The sequence below is a fragment of the Zosterops lateralis genome (assembly GCF_965231275.1).
Source record: "Zosterops lateralis genome assembly, chromosome: 18".
NCBI classification, from domain to species: Eukaryota; Metazoa; Chordata; class Aves; order Passeriformes; family Zosteropidae; genus Zosterops; species Zosterops lateralis.
This window is the reverse complement of record NC_139778.1, coordinates 8636627-8649548: the sequence shown is the minus strand read 5'-3', so window position 1 is coordinate 8649548 and position 12922 is coordinate 8636627. Positions and strand designations below refer to the sequence as shown.

Genomic DNA, 12922 nt, shown 5'->3' with positions numbered 1-12922 from the left:
TTATTTTTAACATAGGAATTTTAAGACTAATATATTTGTAAAATGATTGTCGGTGTTTGTACCTCACGCTGCTGGGTACAAATACATTTAAACCTTCTCATTTGTCAAAAATCAAGGGGTGCATTATAACAGATAACTGAGCTTACAAACATGCAGGTAACATAACACTAAAAGCTACCTGTGAAGTAGTGGTGTTCCTGTTTTGCAGGTGAATATGGTGAACAAATTGGCTACAAACAGTTTGATACAGGCTGGAAATACCCACAAGGGTCGAATACACAGCCCTTAAGTGTCCGAGTTCCTTGAATTCACATAACACTTTCTTTCCTTCTAATGTTGCTTCCTCAGCACTCATTCTGGTGTTACCCAGCCTTTGGAGGTGAATAGATCGTTGAAGACTCTGAGCTCATGTCTGAGAGGTGGTGATTCTGTGAAATCTCATAGATCTTTATCACTTTTTACTTGTTTTCAACACAAGCTTCCTACTCTGGAGCTCCCTTCCCACTTCATGGGCTTCATGTTCTTCCTCCCTCTAACTGTGGAGACCTGGTGTTACTGATATACTTATTATTCTGAAATAAACACATTTTTTAATACTTAAAAAACCAGTGGTAATGTATAACATAGGATGCCTTCCCTAACAACAGCTTGATGTCATTAAAAGTTTGATTTTTCTGTAAAAATGGTTCCAAAGTAAGCAGTAGTTGTAACAAGAATTCTTCAGTAACTAGCAAAAAGAATAAACAGAGTTCAGAAAATGAGAGGGAAATATTTATCTTTCTGTAAAATTGACCTTTTTAATAGTCATAATTCTGTTCAATTTTTATGTGAGTTCAGCCAGTTATTCACCCCCTCTATAATTGCATGTAAATTTTAATAGCTAACACAGATTTCAGGGGTTTGGGGATACTAAATATTTTGCATTTACTTATAATAGTTAAACTATTTTTCAGTAAACCATTCGTCAGTCACAGGAGTAATAAATCAGAAAAAGGAAATTGGCAAATATGATTCACTTAATTCCTGTTTTTGAATATTTGTGGACTATGTAGCAAAGCTGTCATAGAAGGAGACTGGGTAGCTTATAACATTATGCTCTTTTTACATTTCTATGAGCAGACCTGTAGCATATGTTAGAATGAGATCATAAAGCATGATAAAAAAAATTAATGTATGTATGCTATGTAAAATTGATGTGCTGTTTGTCTTGGCACGTATATATTGGAATATTAATGTTCTCCTTTCTGTAGACTACCCAGGAAGTCTGTAATAAACAGAAACATAGCTATCCATTGACTCACTGATACTCTGTAATGAATACTTTATCTACACGTGTGCTAGCAGCCATTAATGACATTTGATGATGCACTTAGGGTACAACACACCCCCCCTCCTTTTTTTTTCAGTATATCCAGCCATTGGTTTGCATTCTAGTTCCAGGGCAAGTTTAAATAGCTTAACTTCTTGTTTCAAAATAATTGTAAAAAAAAAGTGCCTTAAAACAAGCACATCCAAATAATAAATAACCTTCTTCAGTGCCCTTGTGCCTCCAGAGGATCCAATAGTGGTGGGGCTGTGCAGATCTGATAACGATGAGCGTGTGGTCCAGAATCATCGGCCCTTTAACTCGGCTTTGTCAAGGGAAAGAAATCTCCCTCTGGTTCTTTCTGGTCTTTGAATCTTTAGCTTCAGTTGAACCTAGGATAGAAGACTCGAAGATAATTAAATCCCGTGAGTTTTGTGAGAACCATTGCCTGGCTAAAGAGGAGCCCCTGGCAGTGACCTGAAGTGAGAGGAAAAAGCTGCAGCAGTTCCTGCAGTGCCGGACCAGGGAGAGCCTGCGTGGGAGAGGGTCTGTCTGAATGCCCAGTGGGAAAAGCCTCAGCCACAGCCTTCAGTCAGCCATGAAACATAAATCCATAGGAAACCAAACTTCCTTAGCTTTTATTCTCAAGGAACTATTAATCAGCTGGTTATCAGAATATTCAGAATGGGTTTTAATACAGTGTTGAAACTGTTAGAAAAGGGGAGCGTAAACTCTGGTACTTTTCCCACCAGTGGGAAAAGTTTTGTCCAAAAAAAGTCCTGAGATAGATGAGAGCTCTGTGTGTGGAAGAAGATTGTTTTGCTTTGAGTTGAGCTCCTGGGACCTGGGCTTTTTCACCTAGAAATACCTGGCAGAGAGAGTGTTGTTAATGGAAGCTTTCTCAGCATCTCTCCTGTTTTGTTAACCTGACAAAGGCAGAGTGGGTTGACATCTGACTTGCCTTAAATGTGGTTACTAGAGAGAGAAAAGTTGAGCCAAAAATATTAGTTTGTTCACTCATGGCTAATTGTTGGGGAAGCAGTTATTAGTCTGTGTGCTCTGCATGTGCCCAATCTTATAAAAATGAGACTTCGGTTAAACTGCATTGGCAGGCTTGCTCTATTTTTGAAAAGAAATGTTTGTAATTGTTAACCTTACAATTTCTCTCACAAGAATAGTTGAACCTCTTTTATCTTGGACATTATACAGTTTCAGGAGCACCCTGTGTGGCTGTGCTGTAGATGAATTTTGACTTAACTACTGGATTTTAAGCCCCGAGTTTCACTTGCCACTTCTCATTACTTGTAATGGGTAAAACTGTGACAATAGTTACATCTATTTTTAGATATTTTTAGAAGTTGCCATCTGTATAAGCATGTATATTACTTGAAGCTTTTCACCACTAGATGAAAGGTGGCTGGTGAGCAATAACCTATTGCAGTTTTTGGGCAGATGATGTCTCTTGTGTTATCACTCACCTGAGGATATTCTTAGTGTAATAAAACCTTAAGGAGCTGCAAAAGCAGTTTCCCATTGCCTCTTTTTTTTCAAAAGCCTTTAGTTGTTGTCAGTGTTCTGGATAGAGTAATCTTTTGATTGTTGGGCACATTGAGGCTTTTGGTATTTGTGGATTTTTATTACACCATCCAAAGAACTTTATTTGATTTGTGGAGCGGTGATGTGACAATATCTTTCCTGTGTGTTCTTGAATGGGTATCAGAAATACCTGAAACTTTTGACTCTCTATTAGTATTTTATTACTGTTGACTGTTCAGATTGAAATTATTGGATGAAAATCTCTTAAATGGAGCTCTGCTTTTTACAATTAACAGTATGTCTTTGAACGGAGAGAAATTTATTTATTACTTTTATCATCTTTTAAAAACCCCAGCCAGTACCAACCTGAAACCAAGCACTTCTTTTTCAGGACAACAGTGTTGTTAGCAGCCCCTTATATCAAACTACTGTGCTGAAATTTTCCTGGGAACTTTTATGTCCCTTTCCTGTGGAATAGGTCAGCGTGAGGAGGTTGTTCTGTGCCTTCCTGTAGCCACTGATTGGCATCTCCTTGTGTTTTATGGAGGACCAAAACTCCTCAGACCTGAACAGAGTTGTAGCCACGTTTTACAGTGCTGAATTCCAGTGGAAAGCAGCTTCATTAAAATCAGCATCTTTATGAATGTAAAAATTGGGAAGACATGAATTCCATTATTTGGACTGTCCAGAGTGGTGCTTCTCTACCCTGGCTGTGGAGATCTCCATGGGAGGGCTCATGGATTGCCTCTGCTTGCTTTTATTCAGGCAGAAATGGGGGATCAGGAGCCTTGCAGGATCAGTGGGAGGGTATTCTGGGAGGGCAAGGATGACCAATGGTGTTTGGCTTTAGGTGGTGCCTGTGGGATGTGATTATTGGATGCACTTCTCTGTCTTTGGATTTCCTGGCAGTAATAAATATTGGCGATCTCATAGGAAAAATACCCAAGGGAATAATACAATGAGGAATCTCCTGCAGCATCAGGTTCCAACCAAATAATCCTTCCCACTCCCCCTCCCCCCCCCCCCTTTTTTTTTTAATACTAGCTGTGGGAATTCATGCTTTTGCTCAATCCCCAAGAATCCTTTTGTGTTATCAGTAAATATTTTAATGTTTCACAGGGGAATCTAATATTTCCTGCTTACTAAACCTGTGATAATAGATAAGCATAGTAGTTGAGCAGTGGTGCAGTTTGTGAAGAGAAGTCTTCATTGTGTACCTTGGCACCTTTATACGAAATTTGTCCCCTTTGACCTTTTATTTATTTGTTTGTTTGTTTAAATTAATTCTCATAGGAGATTGTTTTCCCCTGGGTATTTTTAGTTGACAAATGCAAATGTTCCTTCCTTTTAATTTAAACAAACAAACAAACAAAGCCTGGAACAATTATCAGCTGCTACAAATAAAAGATATCTTTGGAACCATCAAAACTCTGGCTTTAGAAGCTAGTGTGCTCCACCCAAATGCTTTTCAGGTAAAACCTTTTATTTATTACTATGCAGGACAACAGAAAAGCCTTGGCTGCCTAATGTTCTATTTTTTATGATCAAGGAATCTTTTGCTGGGCTGTAGAACTGAGCATAAGCCCCTGCTTGTGTCCCAGCACTAATTATGGTGAACCAGCCAAGTCTCTCTCTGGTGAACTCACAGTTGGCAAAACACTTGAGAGGGGAAAAAAAAAACCAACACGTGAAACTATTGCTTGAGGAAACAACGACCATCTCACTTCCACTGCCTACAGGTAAATTGCTAAAAGATGACACTTCCAGCTCAGCTTTCAGGAGTTAATTCATATGACAATATAAATGATGAAGGAACACAGTTCATTTATGTTTGTTTTATTTTAAGCAGGATTTTCTGAAGTGCTGGACAGGTAAAATAACTTAAAACAAAGTTGGCCATCAGTGACTTAATTTTGTATATCTGTTTTTCTTGCAGTACTGTGTGCAAAAAACTTGGTGAAAAAGGACTTTTTCCGTAAGTAGCTGTTACAGTTTTATACATTTATTTATAGATGGAATAAATATTGTGCAAGTTCTATAGTTCAGTGTTTTGCATATGATTATTATATTAAGATATTTGCAGTGAGGGGACTGAAGGCTTTGATCTTTCATTTCAGGGCTTCTATTTTTTGTCTTAGGTGACACTCATCACAGAATCATAATAATAATTAAAACACTGACACACTCTCTCTGCTTTTATGGGAGTGGGAAACAAATGTACCCACTTAGGCAAATTACATGTTTTTCAAATTTAGTGTCATACGTTTATTAAGTCGTTTTTCATACAAGAAGTTTTTGTCAAGCAAACAGATGGGCTCCTTAATTATTAATAACCACCTCATAACACCAACGTACTCTGAAATTATATTTTAATTAATTTTAATAATGTTTTGAAAGGAGTGCTAAGAATTAGATGAAGGAGGCAGAAAGGAATGTTATTGTCTGTGTCCTGCATGCACAGATCACCTGCTTGCCACCTCCCACCTGGGAGGAATTTGGAAGAGCAGACCTGAGCTTTGGAAAGAAATTGAAGAGGCAACAATCCAGAATTATGCTGTGATTTGAGATACTTCTAAAACATTGCTTATATGTGAATTTCTGTATTGATTGCAAGTTCTTGGGTGTTTGATCATGCCTGAAAAAAACCCTCAGGATCTGCAGTGTGTGATGCTGAAGCACAGATGTCCCAAGGTCCCACTCGTTTGTCCCCACGTGCTTTCTATGACACTTGTCCCAAGCCCTGCACTGCCTGACCAGCTCTGGCTGAGTCACCTGAGGAAGTGCAGCTGGGACAAAATTGCAGATTTCCCCACCTTGGTTCCTCCGGCTGACTTGCAGCCCTCTAAGAGGGGAGGAATGAATGAGTGTGAGGGGAAAAGGGCAGGACCTGGGGCATCAGTGGTGGGGCCATCCCTTGGTGTCAGTTCAGCAGGAGGTGCTGGTCGTGGGCTGCTCTGCTCCTGCTGCTTTTCCACCCCTGGATCTCGAGTTCAGCACCATCTTTACACTGATTCTTTGGTGTTCAGATGAACCTGTGTTCTGTGTCTCTGAGGTACTGAGCTGGCAGCAAATGGAGCACAAAGCCAGCAGCACACCAATTGGATCCTAAAAGCAAGAATTACCTGTTATAGGCAATTCTCTGTTACGCCAATATCAGCCAAAATTAAAACTATGATTTGATCTGAAACATATAAAGAATGTAACTTTGTTTTCTCTGCCTTTGGTTTCTTTGTATGCTGAGAATTTACTCAAACCTGAATTAGGAAGATTAGGGTGTTCAGATTTTTTTTTCCCCAATGTGTTTGACTTACACAACTTTCTCTTAGTCCATATCAGTGAAAAGAATTGCTAATTTATCCATTTCCTGTGCTTAATATGTCATGTTATTCCCATTAATTTATTTGCCATTTATGAATAAAAGGCAAATAAATCTTGAAATGAAAGACTAAATAACTGAGCAATGATAGAGGACTTCAAAGCATCCTGATCCACTTGGTAGCTTTTTTTCTTTTCCTCCTCTTAGGACTTCCTGATCCCTTTGCTAAGGTTGTGGTGGACGGATCTGGCCAGTGCCATTCTACAGATACTGTGAAGAATACACTTGATCCCAAATGGAATCAGCATTATGACCTGTAGGTGGTAACAGTGATAACCAAAGGTTTGAAGTGAAATCCTCTAAATGACACAGACAATGTCAGATGTTCATTATCCTTTCCTATGTACAGCTTGGAAAGGATCCCAGAGTTCATTAGTTTGAATGAAAAGTACATGGAGCAAAATTCCACTTTATCATTTAGCTCAAAATCTAAACACTGCACTTGTTTTCATGGTGCTGATGTCTGCAGCATGCTTACATGGACTACAGCATTGTTTTATTGTGGTATTTTCATGTTAACACTTCCGTAAAATGAAGCAAGCAATTGACAGTATTTTCCTCAAACTGCTCTTCTCTTGGTGCAATTTTTGTCTGTTGTGGTGCTACACTATCTTTTTCTCTGCCTTTTGTTCAATTTTCTCTCCTTTCTGTCATTTTGTTGTTCTCACTCTGAATTATTGTTATCATCACTTGAGCACCTTTTGGTGCTTTTGAGCAGTAGAATCAGTATGGCACATATATGTCATGATTTTCCTCTCTTTCTGAAGCATAGAATATTTCTCTACAACATAAGTTATTAAAGCTTTGATTTTTATGTAGGTCTCTGTGCATGCTTTATTTTCCTTGTCTTTTTTTCTTGATCTTTTTCCTTGGGATGAAAGATGAGGAAAAGAAACGACCTGTTTTGCATTATTGTATTCTCCTGTTCTGATCTCTGACTTTTCCCCCATGGCTCCATTCCCTGTCCTATATTATTAGAAACTGTTTGAGCGTATTTATGTTAACTTTGGCCATCACCAAACCTGCAGCAAGTGTGGTATACACGGACAATTTCTTGTCTCTCTTTTTCCTAGTGAAGGAAAGCAGCTCGATGGGTCTCTCAGCAGAATATGGGAGGCCTGGTTTAAAGTCATGTCTTGATCTACTCCTTATTTGAATATCCACGACTAAATATGTGAAGTCATTGATTATAATGTGTTAGTGCAGGATACAGAACATTTTCTTCACAGCTTAACAAAGTATCATGGCAGTCAAGTGAAATAATATTATAGTTATATTATCCAAACCTAGTTCAAGCTTAGATTCTGCATGTGAGATTTCATATTCATATTCATTAGAGAAATTGATACAAAACAAGTTTTAAGCTCATGTATAGCAGATGGCTCTCTTTTCTATTGAAAAAATTCTAAGTTAATTTGTTTTTTTAATGGTACTGAACCTATCAAAATATTGATTTGTACAGAATGGAGGTTTCAGCCTTTTGCCTTTCCACGTCCTCTCCAAGGATCAGAGTAGAGCTAAGGAGAAATCCCTGAAACCGAGCACAGACTTTGATTGTTTTTTAGTTAGATGAGTCTGTTAATGAGCATTAATGCACAGCTTTCCAGGGATGGAAGGTGGAAACTGCTGCCAGTATGGCTCAGTGCAAATCCTTCTGTAACTTTTGAACAGCTGGGGAAGGGCCTCTCCTGCAGGAGGAAGGTGGGCACTTACTCCTCTGTGAAATTCTGTGTGGAAGGTGTCAAAATTCTGTGTGGAGGTTGCTGGTTCCCCGTGAGTGCCCCAGTACTGGCCAGTTTGAAGTGCTATGGGACAGTGGAGTTGTCTGGAGTGGATGTAAAGGATGCTCAGTGCTCCATGGGCTGATGATTTGATTCCCTTCTGGAGAAAAGAAGCAGAGGACATGGGAACTGAGGGAGGATGTTGATATGCAACAAGAGTAATGGAAAAAAGCGGTAAAATCTTTAGAAAAAATTCCTTTCTGGTTATAACTTTTAAGGAAGGATGATGAGAAGGTATTTTTAGGTTGTTTTATAGAACAAGCCATGGTTGTATCTGGATACTGTATTGTCTTTCCAAGACTGTGATTGCAATCCACAATATATTATAAAAAGCAGAGAGAAAAAGAGGGGTTCTGGCAGAATGTTTTGCTTGAGCAGATTTGAAACATCTCTTGCTGGATTGTCCAAAGGAATTTAGACCTGTGTGAAGTATTTTTTGTGGGTGGTGGTTTTTTTTCTTGATCGGAGAAGAAGTTCCCTTAAAAAATAGATTTTGTTGATTTAGTGTATTATTTTCAATATAAAATCTTGTCCTCTAGGGAAAACTACTTTGTTTGACTCTGGCTGTTGAATTCCCTCATGACAGAAGTATATCTAGTATTTCTGACAGTATTTCTAATCCAAAGTAAAATTTAGTGTTATGTCAGGCCTTGTTATTAGAAAATAATCCTTTCCCTCTCCAAATTTTCTTGATAATAATTTAACCCCTTTTTTAGTCTCACCTGTTATTTATTACTCTAGGGAAATATATTTCTGTTTATAAACATCAGTCACATTATCTTCACTTCCTATTTAAAACAGCAGTAAAAGATTAAATCTCTTTGGTACAACAACTCACTGCCTGCCTATTATTGTAAGGTAATTTTTTACTGTATAGTGTACTCAGTGTCAGGTCTCACCTTTCATCTACACCAGATATTAAGATAATTTTTTCATGTATCATATGATGGCAGATGCAAACGGCACAGTCAGATGGAGCTGTTGTAATACATTTATGCAGAAATGTCTGAATTAAGTTACTAATTCCAAGAGAATTTTGTGCCTTGCTAACCTGATTCGACATAAGGATATATTCTGTTGTATAAGAATTTTTTAAAAGGGCTTCTGCAGTGTTATAAAGAGTAAAGAGGGGTTGGCTTTTGCTTTATGTCGTTCTTAATTCAGATCTTAGTGTGAAAAGGAAGTGGTTGAATTAGCTGCTTGGATTCTTCAGCCTAGATGGGTGTGTGTAGAGAGGGGGAATCTGGGAGACTTTCCAGAAAGAAATTGCCAAATAGTTGCTGTCTGGATGTAGTTTAATGTCAGTAAAATACCATGCTTGCCCTGGAAGTGTTCCCCTTCCTTATTTTCAATCTTGTTTGTGTTTTTCCTATTGTTCAGGCCTTTCCTCAGAGCTTTTGAATAACCAGACTTGACACATTTACAGACTTCTTGCGTTCAGAGCTAAACTACCTAAGCCAGCAGTTCAGGAACTTAAATCCCCTTTTTCTCTTCCTTCCCCTTTCTGCCCTCCTTTGGTATCCTGACCTCTCCTATATTGCCCTGCCCAGTCTGCCCCAGCCTCCCCAGCAGCCTCTGCCCTTAGGGCACAGCAGGTCACATCGCCCTTGAAAGGTGTTTGTACCATGGTCTCCACCAAAACCTGCTTCTGCTCCCAGCTTTAGTCTGTGCCCTTCAAGTCCACATGGACTCTTCTCCTTTGTGATCTCTCTCTAATGGAACCTCACCCACCTCCCACAAATAACTCCTCATCTTCCCAAAATCTCCTCATTGCAGCTTCCAGTACTCTTTGGTGCCTTCATATCCTCAGGCTGCTGCACTGCCCTGGCAGAATGACTTTTCTCCCCCAATCTTCTGACTGTATTTTGTTTAGATAATGCTAAGGATCCTGGATTTTTCTCAGGGAGAGAAGGCAGCAGCTCTGCCTGGTGCTGCTTTAGACAGTCCCATCCTGGATTAGCTCCTCAAGAGCCACCAAACAGCTCTGTGCAACTGCTTTTCCTTCTCCATGTGGTGCTTGAGGCCCTTTGGGTGAAGCCAAAGCCCTTTGCAGCAGGCAGTGAGTACCATGTGCTCCATTCCTGCCTCAGCCACAGCCCCTGGCAGGTCCTGGTGACCATCCCAGAGGGCTCAAAACACCCTTCAGCTACTGCAGAGGTGAGCAATGCCAGGAAGGAAGCAAATGGAAGATGGGAGAGAAAAAAACTGGGATCCTGTTTTTCATTCCATCTCTTCACACCCTCTTCTCCTCAGTCGGAAAGCAGCTGGTAGCTCAAAGCAGAACACTGAGATTATATTAGAAAAAAAGTCAGAAATGGGAAAATGGAGAAACAAACCCAGTAATTCGTCCAGGTTGTAAAAACAGTCTGTGTGACAGCATGGATTAGAAATAGGGAATTCCTGGCTTCCAAACCTGAGTTCATACCTCGTGATGCTGCATTTTTCTCTCTTTCTGGAGGGAGTATGTCTGGCTTGTGATCAGGAAGAGGTGTGTTTTTTCAGGAATATTTTTTTCCACTTTCTTCATTCCACATTTCTCCAGCAAGGTGAACTCTTCAGGGAAAGTGTATGTAATGCCATGGGGATGAAAAGTCACTTGATACCAAACCTTCCTCAGCAGTAGACAAAATAACAATTGTCCTTGTGTTCTAAATTTTTATTTAATGTAGAGGTTTCTAGTAAGGCATGAATTTGTTTTTTTTTTTTTTCCTTAGAAATGGAAGTGCTAAGAGTAGGGAAATTTTAATTTCTGAACATGCAGTTCTTAATCAGAGCCCTAATTTTAAAGGTTCAGGAATTGTGGACGTCAACAAAATGTCTATACAATTGGATTTCTGTGTTTCCACTTCATTAATACTAATCCAGTTATCTCTGTTCAAGTACTGAAGCTGTGGAATAGACATTGCTGATAGGATAGAAGAAAAAAAAAAGTAAGCTCCAAGAACTTTAATTACAAGGAGGAAGAGAGAGTCATCCAACAGAATGGGGGGGGGGGTTGTGGTTTTTTTTGTTTCTAGATTGGTTTGTTGCACTTTATTTTTTGGAACATTCTTTTTTAATAAAAAATAAAATTCCTAGCTCAGGCTTTTATGTTGGAACTTTATTGCCAGATGATGTAAAACAAATGTAATTTATCCACCAAATGAATTGGAAATGTCAACTTGTCCTACTGTCACTCTCTAAATACAACCATGGGTTTTTATGCCTGAAATGACGCAGAAATGTAAAGGAAACATTCTGCTGTAAAGCCAACTAGATGTTACTTAACTGTTTCTTTTCTTACTTGATTAAAAAAAAATAGACATTTTGATTTGGAAAAATGCAGCTTGTCTTGCTATTTCCTTTACAAGTGTGAACCAGCCCAGATTTTTGAGTGCAGAAATCAAGAGCAGATTACAGTGGAATGTGGAATCCTCACCTGCTTGGTGTGGATGGTGACTGTTCATCCCAACCCTGAGAACCTCACCCTGAAACATTATGGGAATTCTTGGAAACTGTGTTGTGTATTCAGCTGTTCTGCATATTATTCAGACTGTTCTGTCATGAAATTGTGTTTAACCATATACCTTTGACTTTTTTAAAGCAACAAGGAAAACTGGAAAATTCAAGACAGGTCATGATAAGTCTTTATTTTTAAGTGCACCTAAATTGTTCTCATTAGAATTTATTTTAAGTACATAAAGCATTGTAGACTGCAACTTGTGCACGTGATTGCCCATCTTCATCTCGTTTCTTTATGCAAAATTGGCATTGTCAAGGTTGTAAGGCCAAAAATCTGACCTATGTTATACAATCAGTTTACTATTCAAAAATCTTCGGGACTTTTTTATGTGAAATTTGTGTTTCATTTGGGTTTTTTTGTTTTTGTGTAAATGTGCAGTGGTTACTTTAAACCATGAGGCTTTTCTGTCTTCTTGGGTCAGTTGCTGTCTGCAGGTGGGAAAAAGAAGTTGTAAAAGTTCTGCCTTTTGGAAAAGGAAAAATGGGAGAAGTGTTAACCTGATCACAGCTGTAATTTCAAGCCATGCCAGTTAGTTCAATTATTTGGTTTGCCAACCTTGACAGTATCATTTCTATCTTTATGAAAATATTAAGATGTTTAAAAGCCAATAAAGTCACAGTCACTGGGGAGATGTATTTAGACATTGGTTGATCAGTTTTCATTCAAAAACAAACAAAAAAGAAGCGCTTGGAACTAAACTAAGACCAGAATTTGTGGTCTGGGAAGAGAGAACTACAAGCAGTTCTTGGGATCTAAGCCACAGTTACAAATTCATTTCCCTCAACTTGAAACAGCCATAATAATTCAGTATTGGCAATCACTGATTTATCTTGAGTGTTTTGAAACTGTCCTCTGAACGTTTTGAAAACAAAAACAAGCTCACAAAGTAATTGCCTCTAAAGAACAAAGCTTCAAATGAAAAAAGCAGAAGTAACGCAGGCTATAGTGTCCAGGTTTCCCCAAGGCAGTGAACACGGATCCAGGTTTTGCCAAGCATGTCCGTGGGAATGCTGAGAGGAGTGAGCAGGGGCAGGAGGGGAACATGGCATATCCCAGCTAAAACCCCGTGTGGACTGCTTGTCATGGCTGTTACATGTAATGTATGTCCCAGACATCCATGACTGAGGGTAAATCAGCCTCCCAGGGCTCAGGTAACTGCAGCTGTGTGATGGCTTGGCCTGACAGCCCTGGGTGCTGGGGAGCACCTGCAGAGGGTCCCTGCATTCCTGGGGCTTGGAGGAGCAGCCCTGAGGAGCTCCCGGCTCCTGTCGGGCATTGGGGCCTCTGTCCCTGCTCCTGCTGCCCCCAGACTACTGGCATTGCCCCTCTTGGGACAGACTGGGCTGGGGCATGGAACTGAGCATGTTTGTGGCTGCTTGGAGAGCTGTGGTGGAGGAGCAGCGTGCAGCCTGCTCATGTTG

The 12922-nt window shown here is 39.5% G+C and overlaps 1 protein-coding gene across 1 annotated transcript in view; it reads left to right on the top strand.

The window, feature by feature from the left end:
* Positions 1-12922, top strand: part of SMURF2 (SMAD specific E3 ubiquitin protein ligase 2) — a 58714-nt gene that overhangs the window by 22560 nt on the left and 23232 nt on the right. The window contains exons 2-3 of the mRNA XM_083874594.1: positions 4779-4817; positions 6366-6474. Of these exons, the coding sequence (XP_083730720.1) occupies positions 4779-4817; positions 6366-6474 (148 nt within the window). The remainder of the gene's footprint in view (positions 1-4778; positions 4818-6365; positions 6475-12922) is intronic.